At 42.3% G+C, this 17,942-nt stretch overlaps 1 protein-coding gene and 1 non-coding gene across 2 annotated transcripts in view; both read left to right on the plus strand.

The window, feature by feature from the left end:
- NDC1 (NDC1 transmembrane nucleoporin) overlaps window positions 1-17,942 on the plus strand; it is a 63,131-nt gene that overhangs the window by 29,766 nt on the left and 15,423 nt on the right. Inside the window, exons 8-15 of the mRNA XM_049774726.1 lie at window positions 122-245; window positions 1,897-1,989; window positions 4,792-4,873; window positions 6,120-6,278; window positions 10,946-11,191; window positions 11,283-11,398; window positions 15,129-15,179; window positions 16,659-16,722. Of these exons, the coding sequence (XP_049630683.1) occupies window positions 122-245; window positions 1,897-1,989; window positions 4,792-4,873; window positions 6,120-6,278; window positions 10,946-11,191; window positions 11,283-11,398; window positions 15,129-15,179; window positions 16,659-16,722 (935 nt within the window). The remainder of the gene's footprint in view (window positions 1-121; window positions 246-1,896; window positions 1,990-4,791; window positions 4,874-6,119; window positions 6,279-10,945; window positions 11,192-11,282; window positions 11,399-15,128; window positions 15,180-16,658; window positions 16,723-17,942) is intronic.
- LOC126012298 (U6 spliceosomal RNA) lies at window positions 9,741-9,849 on the plus strand. The gene has a single exon (XR_007496816.1). It is a non-coding gene; the product is annotated as a U6 spliceosomal RNA (small nuclear RNA).

The raw sequence follows: 17,942 nt of genomic DNA on the forward strand, positions 1-17,942 counted from the left end.
GATTGCTATTTAGAAACAGAATTTATGTTTCTTAATGTGTACCCCAAGTCTAGTAAGCTTTTATTGGTATTCTTCCTGTAGTACTGATGAGTATTTTCTCCTTTCCTCTGTGCTTTCACAGACCTCTGGACACTCTGAGTGGCCTCCTGGATCTGTCATTGCTCTATCATGTCTGGCTATGTGGTGTCTTCCTCCTGACAACTTGGTACATCTCATGGCTACTCTTCAAGATCTTTGCGACAGAGGTTAGTGTTGGGGTTTGGATTCGTGCTCTGCGTCTTAGATTGCACTGACTTATTTTCAGTCTAGCACATTGCTCAGATGACTTATACGCTTAAAAATTTTAGGGGCTGGAGAGATAGCACAGTGGTAGAGCATTTGTCTTGCGTACAACCTATCCAGGACAAATGATGGTTCGAATCCCAACTACCCATATGGTCCCCCATGCCTGCCAGGAGCAATTTCTGAGCACAGAGCCAGGAGTAACCCGAGTGTCACCAGGTGTAGCCCAAAAATATTTTTCAGTAAGTTGCCTTTTGGTCTCCATTCTGAGCTAACTTGATTTAGGATGTATCATTTACAACCATCATTTATTTTATAATTTTTTTCTGAGGATTATTACTGGGGCTTTGACTTTTTGGAAACTAAACTGAATCTTTTTTGGGTCTGTGCTCAGGTCTTACTCCTACTCTCAAGGATTTCTCCTGGAGGGACTCAGGGAACTATATGATGTATTAGAGATCAAACCAGGGTTGGCCACATGCAAGGCAAGCACCTTAACCTCTGTACTGTCTCTTCGACCCCCAAAAAGAGTTGTAAAATTTATGCTGAAGAAATTATGCTAAATTATTTTCATTTTTTTAAATTATGATTCCATAATTTTTATTTATAACAGTTTATTAAGAATTGTTTATCTGGGCCCGGAGAGAGAGCACAGCGGCGTTTGCCTTGCAAACAGCCGATCCAGGACCAAAGGTGGTTCGTTCAAATCCCGGTGTCCCATATGGTCCCCCGTGCCTGCCAGGAGCTATTTCTGAGCAGACAGCCAGGAGTGACCCCTGAGCACCGGCGGGTGTGACCCAAAAACAAAAACAAACAAAAAAAGAATTGTTTATCGTAGAATGAGTATTTCCATTTTATCATTTTTGTAGATTTATATCCTTAAGGGTGTCAAAATCTTTGCTTATAGAATTTATTGCTTGGTGCCGGAGAGGTGGCGCTAGAGGTAAGGTGTCTGCCTGGCAAGCGCTAGCCAAGGTAGGACCGTGGTTCGATCCCCCAGCCTCCCATATGGTCCCACCAAGCCAGGGGCGATTTCTGAGCGCTTAGCCAGGAGTAATCCCTAAGCATCAAACGGGTATGACCCAAAAAACGAAAAAAAAAAAAAAAAAGGAATTTATTGCTGTTGTTAGGTAGGTGCAGCTCAGGACATGCAGCTCATCACATAGAGTGATGAGTGCAGTTGCAGAGATGACTACACTGAAAACTATCATAGAATGTGAATGAATGAGGGAAGTGGAAAGCCTGTCTCGAGTACAGGTGTAGGGGGGGTGGGGAGGAGGGAGATCTGGGAAATTGGTGGTGGGAATGTTGCACCGGTGAGGGGGGGTGCTCTTTACATGACTGTAATCATACAACTATAATCATGTTTGTAATCACGGTGTTTAAATAAAGATAAAAAAAAAAAAGAATTTAGAAAGCTAAGAGGGAATAGTAACATTTTATAAAGTGATTGTATGTAACTTAACTGCAACTTGGTTTTTCAAGGAATAATTTAAGACATTGATTTGGCTATATAATCTTCCATAATAAGTTTCAATTAGTACTTACCGAATCCTAACAAAATTAAAAAAAATAGTCATTTTCTTTGTCTTTGTATTTGATTCTCTTTGATAGGCGCATCAGTTCCCCATCCAGTCACTGTTTGCAGAAGAGTCAGACAATTGTCTTGGCACGGTGTTGAGCAGCAGACCTCCCCTCATCATAAAGGTACTCAGCTGTATGCTCTGTTTGCAGTCAGTCGGCTCCAGCTTACCCTCTGGAACTGATTTCCTCTTGGACATATGCAGGCACTGAAATATGTCTGTGTGTCCATGAATGTACTTAGTTGGGGCCATATCCAACAGTGGTTAGGGTGGCATAAGGGCCATAACTGTCAGTACTTGGGAAAGTCATGCAGTGCTTTGATTAAACTCAGGGCCCTTCACAGGCCAGGTATGTACTCTGCCATTTGACTTCACTCTGCATCTTTTTTTTTTTTTTTTTGGTTTTTGGGCCACACCCGGTGGTGCTCAGGGGTGACTCCTGGCTGTCTGCTCAGAAATAGCTCCTGGCAGGCACGGGGGACCATATGGGACACCGGGATTCGAACCAACCACCTTTGGTCCTGGATCGGCTGCTTGCAAGGCAAACGCCGCTGTGCTATCTCTCCGGGCCCACTCTGCATCTTTTTTTTTTTAAAGTGGTATTTAGGGGCCGGAGAGATAGCCTGGAGGTAAGGCTTCTGCCTTCTAGGCAGAAGGACGGTGGTTTGAATCCCGGCATCCTTTATGGTCCCCTGTGCCTGCAAGGGTTGATTTCTGAACGTAGAGCCAGGAGTAACCCCTGAGTGATGCTGGGTGTGACCCAAAAACAAACAAAAAAACATGGTATTTAAATTTTTTTTTACTTTTGGATTTTGGGCCACATCTATCATTGTTCAGGGGTTATTCCTGAACTGGCTCCATGCTCAGAAATTACTCTTGGCAGGCCTGGGTGACCAAATGGGATGTTGGGGATCAAACCTGGGTTGGCCGCATGAAAGGCAAAAGCCTTACCTGCTGTGCTATCACTCTGGCCCCTGCAACTCTTGAAGTCAATACTCTTAACAGGCCTTCAGTAGTCTAGTTGTGGTTCGTGGAAAAATTCCCTAGATGCTAGACTGAATGCCGTTGCTTTGTTTTCAAAGTAAGCTGCACACATATATTGCAATGTGTGCGAACAAGCCAGACCAATTCTAATTTTAAAATAAGATCCTAAATATTTCCAAGTGTGAAATCTGATACATAATGATATCTATTGCTTTGTACAAACTTAGGATAGTAAAACAAAACACTGCTAATTGATTTTTTTTATCCTGTTGGCTCAGGATCTCCTTTAGTTCATGTGGTACTACTGTTGCTTATTGTCAAAGGTAGTACTTGGTGATATTTAAGCATTCAGTAAAGTCCCTCAAACATGAATGAGGATAATGGTCCTAAAACAAATTTTAATCAAGAATTAAAAAAACTTTATAAACTAAGTGAAGCAAGAATACATTGTTTTGATCAAACTGAATTTTGATATTTGAAGTAGTTATTGCAGTCTACATATGTTTGTGTTAAAGGGTCACGCTATTGTAAAAGAAGAATGGAAAGAAAACAGTTCATAGTTTCAGTTGCCTTAGATTATGGCTGATTTATAATAGATTAAACAACAGTAACACTAACAAAAAATTAACAGAGCAGGATTAGTTACTGCTTGTTGCTTAGTGTATAAGGACTAAGATATGGTGTGGCTTAAAGGAAAAGGTAGACCCAGAATAGTGAAAGTGCCCAGTGATGAGTATAGTGGGAAGCACTTCCTCTGCTCAGGAGCAGCAAGAGCATCTGGCAAAGATGCTCTGAGGTCAAGAGTGAAGAGGTTTGCCAGGGAGCAGTGAGACTTCTTAGTGCACACAGAGCGGGCATGGTGTGCCTGCTATGCTCGGCATTGTAGTGAATGTGGCAATAAGGAGATGCCCCAGCTGCAGTTGGAATGGAACTAGGTAAGACATACACAGGCAGCTGGAGTGAAGCTGATTTCTTCTCACATAGAAGGGAAGGAACACAGATCTTTTGCTGGAGCCAACCATAGTGAGTAGACAGAAGAGGCTGAAAATAAAATGTTCTGGATGCCTGGAAAGAATGGTTATGATTTTAAGATAATTCTTTCTTTTTTTGGGGGGTCACACCTGGCTCTAAGCTCAGAAATCGCCCCCTGGTAGGCTCGGGGACCATATGGGATGCCAGGATTCAAACTACTGTCCTTCTGCATGTAAGGCAAACATCTTACCTCCATACTGCCTCTCCAGCCCCAATTTTAAGATAATTCTTTCCAGAAAAATTTTACCTAAAATCTCCTAGGTAGGTAATGCTGAGTCCGTATCATAAATAACATTGTATTAGAGGTTAAGAAAGGGAAATAGAAAGAAAGAATAAAAACATGAGTTCAGGAAAATTCTGATATCAAGGGGAAAGTTGCAAATGTCCTTAATGACTAAGTACCAAATCTCTGAAAGAGAGAGAGAGAGAAAGAGAGAAGAGAGAGAAAAAGAGAGAAAGAGAGAAGCAGAGATGGAAGCAGAATTGAACAAAGAAACTCAGTGATAAACTCTTGTTCGGCTTTGCTAGGCTCATTTTTGTGAGTCATTTCAGGAACTTTCATTCACAGAGCAAACAATCCAGTCCCATTCCTGTTTTATCAACTGCTTTCAGATCTGACACAAGTGGAGACACTAGCAGACAGCACCTGTTTCTTTTCTTAAATAAACCTTTTTTTTTTTTTGCAAAAAAAAAAAAGAAAGGGAAATAGGGGTAAGAACAATAACACAGCGGGTAGGATGTTTGCCTGGCATATGGCTGACCTAGATTCATTTCCCAGCATCCTATATGGTCTCCCAATCCTCCCGAGAGGCATCTCTGAGCATAGAGCCAGGAGTAACACCTGAGCACCACTGTTTTTTGGCCCAAAAAACAAACAAGTGAATAATATATGTGTATTTTTTTCTTTCAGTATTTGGCCTTGCAGGACCTCATGTTGCTTTCTCAATATTCTCCTTCACGAAGACAAGAAGTTTTTAGCCTTAGCCAACCAGGTATTGCAAAAAAAAAAAAAAAAAATAGGCTGCTTAAGTTTATGCATGTAGGAAATATTCTACTTAATATTTCTGGTAAGAGCTTTGTTACCTCATTCTCTTAAACTGAAGAAATTGTGAGGTGGGTTGAACAGAAAAGGGACATTTTTTTTGGGGGGGGTCACACCTGACAGTGCTCAGGGGTTACTTCTGGCTCTATGCTCAGAAGTCACTCCTGGCAGGCTCAGGGGACCACATGGGATGCCGGGATTCGAACCACCGACCTTCTGCATGCAAGGCAAATGCCCTACCTCAGTGCTATATCTCCGGCCCCGAAAAGGGACAATTTTAAGAATCCTGAAAGTCTTATTTATTTTTGGATTAGGGTGCCACACCCAAAATAGCTCAGGTGTTACTTTTGATTCTGCACTCAGGAATTATTTCAGTTGTGCATAAGGAACCATTTGGGATGTCTCTTAAACAAAAGAAAAGGTCAGGGATCCCACTTGCTGTGTCGATTCACTAAGACTACGCTGTGCATCTCATCAGACCTGCCAGCACCCATTGCCACTCATTTGTCTGCAGCACTGCAGGATAACTCTGGGCTTTTATTCACATCATGCTCAGTGTTTTGGGGAACAGTTTGAGAAGTTTCTTTCGGCGTGGTTTTTTTTTTTTTTTTTTGGTCTCTGATGAAGTACCTGATGGCATTTAAGGGTTAGGTTACTTCTGGCTCTGTGCTCAGAAATTGTTGGTGCTGGCGAGGTGGCGCTAGAGGTAAGGTGTCTGCCTTGCAAGCGCTAGCCAAGGAAGGACCATGGTTCGATCCCCCGGTGTCCCATGTGGTCCCCCCAAGCCAGGGGCAATTTCTGAGTGCTTAGCCAGGAGTAACCCCTGAGCATTAAACGGTGTGGCCTGAAAAACCAAAAAAAAAAAAAGAAAGAAATTGCACCTGGCAGGCTCGGAAGATTATATGGGATGCCTGGTATCGAATCCATGCCTGTCCTTGGGTCGGTTATGTGCAAGGCAAACACCCTACTGCTCTATCATCACTCTGGCCCCTTGATAGGTTTTTCTTAAATGATAAAATGCCATGTGCTCACTTGTAGATTTTGGGGTGAATGATTTCATTAAAATATTTATTGAATATATGTACTAATAAATAACATGAATATAAATATCAGTTCAGAAAAATAGGCTCTGTTGCAAAGTGTATGTCACCTTCACCTGTTGTGTGCATTTATGAGCTGCTGTTTGGCTCTTGTAGGTGGCCATCCCCACAATTGGACAGCTATTTCCAGGGAGTGTTTAAATCTTCTGAATGATATGACTCAGAAGCTGGTTCTTTACCAAGAAGCTGCTGCTACAAATGGGAGAGTAATGTCTACATCATACACAGCAGAACCTAAGAAGCCGAATTCTCTAGGTAACTTGCCCTGCATGTTATTACAAATAACTTTGACATATTTTTTCTTAAGCGAGATGACAGTAGTTATTCTAAGGTGTTTTTTTTTTTTGGGGGGGGTTTTTGGGCCACACCCGGCGGTGCTCAGGGGCCACTCCTGGCTGTCTGCTCAGAAATAGCTCCTGGCAGGCACGGAGGACCATATGGGACACTGGGATTCGAACCAACCACCTTTGGTCCTGGATCGGCTGCTTGCAAGGCAAACGCTGCTGTGCTATCTCTCCGGGCCCTATTCTAAGGTTTTATATATATATATATATATATATATATATATATATATATATATGTATATATATATATATATGTATATATATGTATATATATGTGTGTGTATATATATATATAAAATTAGTGTGAGGTCTGCATTTTTAGAGGAAATTGATCCAGTACATGGGATATTGTTACTGACCTACAAATGAGCTGGGTATCATGGTAGAGAGAGAAACTTGAGTCTAGTATAGTGTGGTGTTCAAAAGGCTCATACAATGTCAGCCATTCAATAGAAGCTTCTACTTATTCCATAGACAGACACCTGAAGCTTTATAGATATGACTGAGTGCTGTTCTATTTTCAGTACCTCAGAGTTCAGAGTTGGAGGAATCAGAGAAGAGCATGCAAAGACTGAATGGTTTGGAAGTGGGAGTTCCCTTTTCTCGTGTTCAGAGAGCTGACATGTTATTAACCCGTCATTTTGAAAGATGGCAGCTGACAGGCGGTGGTACAGGTTAGGTGGAAGAACCTCTGTTGGTTGGCCATGGCCTCTAAGGAATGTCAGACTGATAAAGGACTTACTGATCAGGTACCTGTGGGAGCCAGGCATTTAAAGAATATGGGTTCCTCTGTGAATCCCAGTTTAAGGAAATTGGGCAGAGTAGGAAGTGTGAGGAGAAAATGGTGGTGGATTTTCATGCACAAGCTTCATTGGATGGTGGAGGCTGTGGTTTGGGTTAGGGCCAAATCTTCAGCACATGTGGAAGTGTGACCTTGTACCAGAAATTTTTATTTTATTTTATTTTATTTTTTTGGTTTTTGGGCCACACCTGTTTGATGCTCAGGGGTTACTCCTGGCTATGCGCTCAGAAATCGCCCCTGGCTTGGGACCATATGGGATGCCTGGGAATTGAACCGCGGTCCGTCCTACACTAGCGCTTGCAAGGCAGACATCTTACCTCTAGCGCCACCTTCCCGGCCCCAAATTTTTATTTTTTTAAAGAGAAGCTTGAAATTTAGTGCTCTAAAAGTTTTGTTTGTTTGTTTTGGATTTTGGTATTTGGTTTTACTGCTGAGCTATCACTCTGGTACCTGCTCTAAAATTTTTTTTTTTTTTTTGGGCATACCTGTTTGATGCTCAGGGGTTAATCCTGGCTATGAGCTCAGAAATCGCTTCTGGCTTGGGGGGGACCATATGGGATACTGGGGGATCGAACCACTGTCCTTCCTTGGCTAGTGCTTGCAAGGCAGACACCTTACCTCTAGCGCCACCTTCCCGGTTCCTGCTCTAAATTTTTTAATTTTATTTATTTCATTTTTAAAAACATGAGCATCTGATGCTTGATAATAACAAAACAATTGATAGGCCCAAGTGAGTACATCTGGTTTTTCTTCATTTCTTCTGAAACTATCATAGACCAAAAACAGATTGTTGACAAATAAAAATGATTCTGCTAAGTTCAGGACGTTTAAACTTTCAATCTCTCTCTCTCTTTTTTTTTTTGGTTTTTGGGCCACACCTGGCAGCACTTGGGTTACTCCTGTCTCTGCACTTAGAAATTTCTCCTGGCAGACTCAGGAACTATATGGGATGCCAGCGATTGAACCCAGGTCTGTCCTGGATCATCCACATGCAAGGCAAATGCCCTACCGCTATGTTATCCGGCCTCAGCTTTCAATCTCTCTTTTTTTTTTTTTTTGGTTTTTGGGCCACACCCAGCGGTGCTCAGGGGTTACTCCTGGCTGTCTGCTCAGAAATAGCTCCTGGCAGGCAAGGGGGACCATATGGGACACCGGGATTTGAACCAACCACCTTTGGTCCTGGATCGGCTGCTTGCAAGGCAAATGCCGCTGTGCTATCTCTCCGGGCCCAGCTTTCAATCTCTTAAAGATTTTAGAGTGCTTCAGTTGTTATCAACTTCAAATTAGCATTTATTCAGAAAAAAAATAAATAGATTGTCTGTTGCCTACTAAACAGTGGGCTGGAAGACAGAACCAAAGATGAAACACATGAAGGCTGACCAGACAGTGTAACTATTCAAAGGAAGTCTGCCGGGAAGGAGTCTTGTCCATTTGGATAAGGGGATATTTGATAGTGAAAGAGGCCTTATGCGTATGAAGAGAACTTGAGAATTTATTCCACAGAATATGGAGCTAGAGGAGTATTTTGAGTAGGCTGTGGACGTCACATCAGCATGGTAGAGAGATTATAATCTTGAATTGTAGATCATGAGTGTGGTTAAATATAGATTGTTCATTTTTTTTGTTTATTTTTTGCGGTGCCAGGGATTGAACCCAGACCTCATGCATGCAAGGCATGCACTTTACTACTGAGCCACATCCCAATCTTGTTTATTATTTTAAATTGTTGTCATATCCTATCAGTCAAAATCTGACTTTATTATTTTTCTTAATTTTGGGGGCTTTTGAGGGTTTTTTTTAAGCTTGTGCTCAGGGCTTACTCTTAATTCTGGGCTCACATTACTCCTGGTGGTACTCAAGGGACCATCTGTTGTGCTGAAGATCAAACCTGGGTTAGCCACTTTCAAAGTGAGTATCTTGCCTGTTGTACTATCTCTCTGGACCCCACATTTAACTTTAATTTAGAAAATACTTCTAAAACTTCAAAATTCTGATCTTGGGGGCTGGAGAGATACCATAGCGGTAGGGCATTTGCCTTGCATGTGCCTGACCCGGAATGAATGTGGGTTCAATCTCCACTTCCCATATGGTCTGCCAAGCCTTCCAGGAGAGATTTCTGAGCACAGAGCCAGGAGTAACCCCTTAGTGTTGCTGGGTGTGGCCTTGATGTGGCCCAAAACTAAACCAACCAACCAAACAAAAATTCCAGTCTTGGAACTAGCTTGCTTTCATTGGGCTTGGAGGGTGGTGGTGTCAGTTTTGTATACCGTGATCCTGGTGCCATCCCTGGCACCATTTGGCCTCCCTGAGCTTTACTATGGTAATGCTGCTGGTCCCCAGCACTGTAGGACTTAATTTAGCAGCATCACATTCTTGGTCCCTGTCACTAAACTGAACTGCCAGCCCAGGTGCCACCTCAAGACCCCTGAGCACTACTTGGGAGTTTTCCCACTCCCCCCAAAAAGCCCTTAATTTTAAAGTTTATTCTTTAAAGACGTCTAATTTTCATTATTCCTTAAAAAAATCATATGTAAAATTTATATATGGAAGTTTATTAAGAGGATAGCATGTGTGCTTGCATTAGCAGCATATACACTAAAATTGGAATGATACAATTAGAAGATTAGCATGGCCCCTGCGCAAGGATGACACGCAAATTTGTGAAGCGTTCCTATATATATTTTGTTTGTTTGTTTGTTTGTTTTTGGGTCACACCCAGCTGCACTCGGGTTACTCCTGGCTCTACACTCAGAAATCGCCCCTGGCAGGCTTGGGGGACCATATGGGATGTTGAATTCGAACCACCAACCTTCTGCATGCAAGGCAAATGCCTTACCTCCATGCTTTCTTTCCAGCCCCGCGTTCCATATTTAAAAGAAAAAAAGAGGATAGTATGTGAAAGTAATTTGTCTTTGTGGTTTTTTTTTTCTGGACTGGCAGGGGAAAAAATCTTTTAGTCTTGGTTTACTAGACTAAATTGGTAGAAGTTCAAGTTAAGTTTTGAAAAAGCTATTTAGAGATTAGATTTGCAGAATTAGATCTACAGATATCTTGGGTATATTAGTCTTTGGTATGACTTGTGTGAACGTCAAAGAATTCTAGGGAGACTAGGGTAAGGTTAATTAATACTCTGTAATTTTTCACAATATTAACATACTAAATGAAGCCAATTAATTGTTAAATTGGGAGCAGCATGCAATAAAAGTGACAGAGTTAAAGAGCTGCCATGTAAAATAAAGTACCAGGGCTGGGAGATAGCACGATTGCTCAGATAAAGGGGCTGGTAGATCACATCTGGAATCACTGTGAGGTCCTGAGCTCTCCATCTAGCCTAGCTTCCCCAACTTCTTTCCAGTACCTAACCCAGTGCCCTGTTGTTCCCTGGTCACTGACATTGCTGAGCCTAAGTACTGAACTTTTGGGCTCACACCACTGAACTAAGAATCTGAGCATTGCTCAGATGCTCAGATGTATTAAAAGTGACCCTTTTTCATGTGTATCATTTAATGTATATCATTCAAAATGTTTAGAATTAGAGAAACTGACCTTGAAGGTAAGGAAGTTTATGATAGGGATAAAAAAAAAATATAGCAAAGGGCAGGATGTATAAAGTCTCCTCAACGTCGTTGAGTCTCTGTGGTGAGATCTGGGTCATGAGAGTCTAACCCTAACTGGAAACAAACCCGCTCAGCCACACATTGAGATGTCCGAGTGTGACAGCCTCTGTACTGGCCTGTCTGGGTCACCTTGCCTTAACTCTGGGTCTTCTTTTGCAGAAGAAACTGTTTTTCAGACTCCCAAGGGGAGCCAGATGCCTCGGCCTTCTGTGCCCTCATTAGTGAAGACACCCCTGTTTTCCTCAAGATTATCCACACCTGATATTACAAGTCCCCTGGGAACCCCCTTTGGCTGCAGTGTGGTCAATCGGATGACTGGAATCCTGGATGTCGACACCTGTTATAGGACACCCCAGAGTCCACAACTGAGCAGAAGAGGGCCAAGATTGTGGACTTCCTCCTCCGGTGAGGATGTTTCTCATCTCAAGTTTGAGGAGCACAGGTGCAGGTAGCGAGTCACTAGTCTGAAGTTTTGCCTCTTACTTTTTCTTTGTAGATCCACAGATGACTGAATTTTCTGATCCTTCTCCATCTGCTACCATTAGAGCTGAGCGCAAGACAGTGAGCCAACCCAATGTGATTTATTCATGGATCGAAAATAAACTTGAACAGGTAGGATTTGCATGTGGCTTAGTGAGAGATAAGAACCTCAAGTGAGAAATAAATAAGACTCAACAAAATGTTTTCAAATTTTAAAATGGTGCTGGAAATCCAGCCCAGGGTCTTACAGAAAGACTAGATACATATGTCCTACCACTAAGCTACACAGTAGACCCAATCCGTTTTTTGATGTATCATGAATTAAGTTGACTCTTTGAAGTTGCCAGTATTTTTCCTGGCTTTGAGCTGTACAGTCTCTTAAGGTCTAATCCTAGTGTACTGCATTTGATCTATGAATTTTTTCATTTGAGAACTATTTATTGAATTTATGTATACAGGATGTGGTTTTAGGCACTGGGAAAGCAGCAAACTAAACAAGGTCCCTGGCCATATAATATTTATATTCTAGTGAGTGGAAATAGATGAGCAAGCAAATGTGTCATCGCATTGTTTCTTTGAATCAGAGCTTAATGTTACTTGAAAGACTTAGGGGGGGAAATGATGCCTGTGAAATCATGACGTGGCATTGGCCATAGGATGCATATTGATGTGTTATATTCAAAATAGGAAATGTGGGGATGGGCAGAAAACTGATGATGGACTGAATTCATGTTTTGCATGTGGGTTCAATCCCTGGCTTTGTAAGATCCTCTGAGGACGCTGGGAGTCACTCTATCGCCCCCTTACCCCCTACACACCCTGAAATAAAAAGGAAGCGTGTATTTTTGTTTGTTTTTGGGCCACACCCAGTGGCATTCAAGTTAGTCATGGCTCTGTGCTCAGAAATTATTCTTGGCCTGGCTCGGGAAAGCATATGGGATGCTGGGGATTGAACTTGGGTCAGTGTAGTACAAGGCAAATGCCCTACTCACTGTGCTATCACTCCAGTTCCAGAAGTGTGTGCCTTAAAGAAGAAAAAAGATCTAATATCTTTTTTTTTTTTTTTTTTTGGTTTTTTGGTCACAACCGGCAACGCTTATAGGGCTTATGGGTTGCTCCTGGCTCTATGCTCAGAAATCGCTCCTGGCAGGCTCGGGGGACCATATGGGATGCCGGGATTCAAGCAGCCATCCTTCTGCATGCAAGGCAAACGCCTTACCTGCATGCTATCTCTCGGGCCCCAAGATTTAATATCTTAAGTGCCATATTGGAAAAGAAATGCTAGAAAAGCAGCCACATTTTGTGGGATCATTTGAGGAAGTTTCCTGTTTAGGTGGTACATGAAGAAAGATGAGACCTGAATGGGGGAGCAGGGGACCAGGAAATACAGAGGATGTTCAGTGGGGTTGTCACTGCTTAGATGAGGAGGGTGGGGAAAAGAAAAAAGAAAAGGGTGGTGAGGCCGGAGAGGTAGGTTCCTCAAATTCATAAGGTCCATGCGTTTTTGTAAAATGCATGTTTCGCTGAGTGAGATGGATAAGTCACTGAGGGCTCTGCCCACAAAATGCCATTGTCTAGCCTTCTGTTTAGAAGTGTCCCTTTAGATCCTCTGTTCAAGGTATCAATCTACTAGAGTATGGTGCTTTTTTTTTTTGTTTTTTGTTTTTTGGTTTTGGGGCCATACTTGGCAGTACTGGGTTACTCCTGGCTCTGTGCTCAGAAATTGCTCCTGGCAGGCTCAGATATGACTATATGGGATGCTGGGGATCAAACCTGGGTCTGTCCTGGGTTGGCCACATGCAAGGCAAACATCCTACTGCTATGCTATCACTCCAGCTCTAGAAGATGGTGTTTTCTGTGCTCGAGTGGCTGTGGAAGTTTGTAGGTAGAGACGTGGAAGGTCTTAGATGTGGTTGTTCAAGAAAGTGAATGTTCAATCTATAGTTTTTGGTTATTTGTTGTTGTTTTGATTTTGGAGTCACAGCCAGCAATGGTTAGGAGTAACTCTTGGCTCTGTACTCAGGAATTATTTCTGGCAGACTTGAGGGACCATATGAAATGGTGGGGATTGAACCCATGTTGGCTGTATGCAACGCAAGAGCCCTACCCAGTCACTGTGCTACCTTTCTGGCTTTCAATCTTAGTTTTGATCCAAGAATCTGTAATAATATTGTAATAAATTAGTATTTGCTTCCCCTTGCTGGTGATATCCAGGTTTTCCACACTTAGTTGTGAGTGTACTACCAAGGTTGGTTGCTATGTCATAGGTGACAAGCATCACCCAAGATGTGGGGTGGTGCATGGGATCAAACATGTTGGCTCCGGCACTTTAATGAACCACCTCCTGAGGCCCATTAGCCATTAGTGAGTATTGATCATATATATATATATATATATATTTTTTTTTTGTTTGTTTTGATTTTTTTGGCCACACCCAGTGATACTCAGGGGTTACTCCTGGCTATGCACTCAGAAATCGCCCCTGGCTTGGGAGACCATATAGGATGCCGGGGGATCCAACTGTGGTCCATCCTATGTTAGGCACTTGCAAGGCAGATGCCCTACCACTTGTGCCACTGCTCCGGCATCATGTATTGATCATGTACTGATCATCTTGGAAGAGACTTCTAGAGCAGTGAGGTCGGGAAAACCAGCAGTCTGATTTTAGGCATGTCAATGTTGAGATACTACTTATTAAACAACCAAGTTGAACATTAAGAAACCAGAACCTGTTGGTAGAGTAGAGAAAGGTTCTGATCTAGACATAAGGAATTGGAAGCATCTTGGGATGCACAGTATTTTATGGCCAGAGTCTCTGTGAAAGCTCATGGTTGGAGTAGATATAGCGGGGCGGGGGGGGGGGGGGGTTTGAGGGATCAAGGAAGAATTTGATTTTTAAAGAAGGGGCAAATCATTGCTTCTCAGCCTTTTGACTAAGATCAAGTAGTATAGTATCTGTTCTTATCAGTTTAAAGAAGGGGCAGATCAGGCAGTACTTAGTTGTGGGGAGATGCTTGAAGGTGGTGCACAGGCTCCAGGCTTCCCCATCGCATTAGATGTGCCTTTCAGCTGAACACTGAGAAAACATTCCCTACAAATGACAACTAGTAGATAACAGTTTTGGGTTTGGTTGGTTGGTTGGTTGGTTGGTTTTGGAGCCACAAAAACCCAGTTTCTGTTTCCTTTTTTTTTTTTTTTGTTTGGTTTTTCGGGCCACAACCGTTGTTTGATGCTCAGGGGTTACTCCTGGCTAAGTGCTCAGAAATTGCCCCTGGCTTGGGGAACCAGAGGACGCCGGGAGAATCGAACCGCAGTCCTTCCTTGTCTAGCGCTTGCAAGGCAGACACCTTACCCCTAGCGCCACCTCGCCGGCCCCGTGTTTCTGTTTCTTGCTCTAGGAGACCATATGCCAGTGCTGGGGATTGAACCAGGTTCAATTGTACTGTGCTATCTCTCAGACCCTGACATTTTTCATGTCTTGAGGGTTGTTTTGTTGGTAGGGAAGCAGGTTCTCTTTTGCTAGTAAGTGATTTAAATAGGTTGCAGAGACTAGAGAAGGAATACAGTCTTAGGAACTAACACCACCAGTTCCATTTAGAATAACATATATGACAATAGCACTTGAATTTAGGGCTCACAGATGTCTAGACGGGAATGCAAATGAGGCTAAAAGGCATGTGTTAGTTTTCCATTTCATAGCACAAAGGTATTTACTTAGGTGGTTTATTATAAATATTGTTCTTTCCTTGTAAGACATGAGGCATTTCATTTAAATTAGTGTAAGGAGAACTTAGAAATATGTATTACTCTATTTAAATAGGACTTAAAAATGTAAATGTGTTAATTTTTTTTCCCCACTCAGATCAAGAACTTTTTGTCAAGACGGGCGCTGATAATGTATTTTTTCAGTAAGGTAAGAATATGGAGCTTTGACATTGGAAAGTGGGAGGGGACCTAAAGTACAAAATGAACCAGCAGCTGGGCTTTGCCATCTAGGAATGTAGTGTGAGCCTAGCCAGCCAGACAGCTGTGTGCCATGGTCCATTCCTGTCTCACTTCCGTGATCTCAGTGCCCGCTGCTGTATTAGCTAAGACTGCACCCATTACCTTCATGGGATAATCTTGTATTGGCATATTTATTCATTTTTATTCTTGGGAGTCATTCTTCCACAGGGAGAGGTTTGAGTAACTTTAGGCAATATAGATATACATAATAAAGATTAATTTCTGGTTCTTGGAACTTCATCGTGGCAGCAGGAAAGATCCACACAGCTATCAATTTTTTGGTGGTGGTTTTGGGGACACTCTTAGCTGTGCTCAGGAGTTATTCCTAGCGGGCTCAGGGAATCATGTGGAATACTGGGGAGAGAACTGGTTTCAGCTGCATACAGGCAAGTGCCCTATCCACAGTGACTGTACTGTTCAGCTCTCAACTAACAGTTTCTTTGTGCAAATATCTTTTCACTATCTGAATTTTGGGACAACTCAGACTTATTTTTGATCACACCTGGCAGCACTCAGGGATAACTCCTAGCTCTACACTCTGATATCGCTCCTGGCAGGCTCTGGGGACCATAGCGATGCCGGGAATTCTTTCCAGCATGGGTCCATCTCAGGTCGGCCACATGCAAGGCAAACGCCCCAACTCTCTGACTTTTGAGGAAGTGTTTTGTTTTTTTCATCAAAAAGAGGGATTGTCTGATGTATTTCTGTGTTTTCCTCCAGAACATGGAATAGCCTTTAAGTGTCTTTTGTTTGTGCTTTTATAAGTTCTCTCAGGCTCACAGAAGTCAGGTGACAAGACTCAGGACAGAGCAAATGCTGTATAAGATCTTTTTTTCTTGGAAGTGAACTGCTACTTTTGATTTTGATTTGCAAGTGAATTTGAGTTGAAGACACTGCTATTTTTTGACATTGAGAAATGGACTGTGGTGCTGTACCTAACAGCTTTATTGGCTGTATTGCCAGACTTAAAATTTATCTAAATGGGCCAGTATTACAGCACTGTTGCTGTCTGCCCTTGCTCTGTTAAAGGCTGAGTGGTTTTGCTTTGCAGTGAGTTTTTAAGGTAGACTTACATATTTCAGCAGGTTCTTTGATTTTGTTGGTTATCGTTTTAAAGCATTTGGAACCACTATACATTTACCATACTAATCCTCTCAGGTGGTCTGGCATATGTAATATATTTTAAGTGAGAAACAGGCAATAGAGATTCAGAGACTTGGCGAGGATCAGACAATGAGTTAGTGGCAAGAAATGCTTGCTGTTAAATTTTATGTCTAAGAATTTCAGATTTTAATTCTTGAGAATCTGCTATGAGTGGTGCTGTCATGGTTGAGATGAAATCATTTTATCTGAGAAACATACTTAAAATTTTCTTTTATATTTGTAGCATCCAGAGGCCTCCATTCAAGCAGTATTCTCAGATGCCCAAATGCATATCTGGGCATTAGAAGGTAAGTAACTATGATTTTAGTTATCAGTTAGGTATATAAATAGCATCTCTTGAAAGATCAACTTGGGCTTTAATCTCAATCTTTGAAATTTTTTAGATACAGTCTTGTCTTTTGTTTTATATGGATCATTTTCTTAGCCATTTAGGTATAATTCATTTAATTGACAGAAGTTTTCCTGTCTGTAAGCTGAAAAAATGAGCCCAAGATTCTTGTATATTTTTCTTTACTTAAAAATAAAAAACTGGGCCCGGAGAGATAGCACAGTGGTGTTTGCCTTGCAAGCAGCCGATCCAGGACCAAAGGTGGTTGGTTCGAATCCCGGTGTCCCATATGGTCCCCCGTGAGCTATTTCTGAGCAGACAGCCAGGAGTCACCCTTGAGCACCGTCGGGTGTGGCCCAAAAACCAAAAAAAAAACAAAAAAAAAACAAAAAACAAAAAACAAAAAACTATGGGCCCAGAGAGATAGCACAGCGGTGTTTGCCTTGCAAGCAGCAGATCCAGGACCTAAGGTGGTTGGTTCAAATCCTGGTGTCCTATATGGTCCCCCATGCCTGCCAGGAGCTATTTCTGAGCAGACAGCCAGGAGTCACCCCTGAGCACCACTGGGTGTGGCCCCAAAATCAAAATAAATAAATAAAAATTAAAAACTACAATTAATAAATTGATACCAATTCTAATTATGTTGATGTAACTTATTTTTACAAACTTAGTAGTCAAAGAACTTTTTCATCCCTTCCCTTCCCCTTCTCCTTCCCTTTCCCCTTCCCTTCAAGTTTTTGGGCCACACCTGGTGGTGCTCAGGGGTTATTCCTGGCTATGTGTTGCACTCAGAAAGTTATTCAGACTCGGGGGACCATATGGGATGCCGGGGATTGAACCTGGGTCGGTCACATGCAAGTCAGTTCCCTGTCTGCTGTGCTGTAACTCCAGCCCTTCAAAGAGCCTTTTCCTAGTAAATTATAGATAACTGCCTTTTTAATGTCTAAGTGGTATTCTAAAGAAACCTTCCCTGATGCAGCTCTGAGAAGTATCTTCACACTGTCACTCTCTTCCCTTCTCTCTTTTCTTCCTTGAACTATTGCTGCCCAGCACAGTCTTGCTTCCATCGGTCTATAGCCTTAGTAGTATAGTCTGCTATCTTTTCACGTCGCCTGCTCTGGACCCACCTCTTTACTGCCTTGTTCAGTCTTGCACCATTTCATGTTGCATCACCCCCAC

This window comes from Suncus etruscus, chromosome 6 (genome assembly GCF_024139225.1).
Source record: "Suncus etruscus isolate mSunEtr1 chromosome 6, mSunEtr1.pri.cur, whole genome shotgun sequence".
Lineage (NCBI taxonomy): Eukaryota > Metazoa > Chordata > Mammalia > Eulipotyphla > Soricidae > Suncus > Suncus etruscus.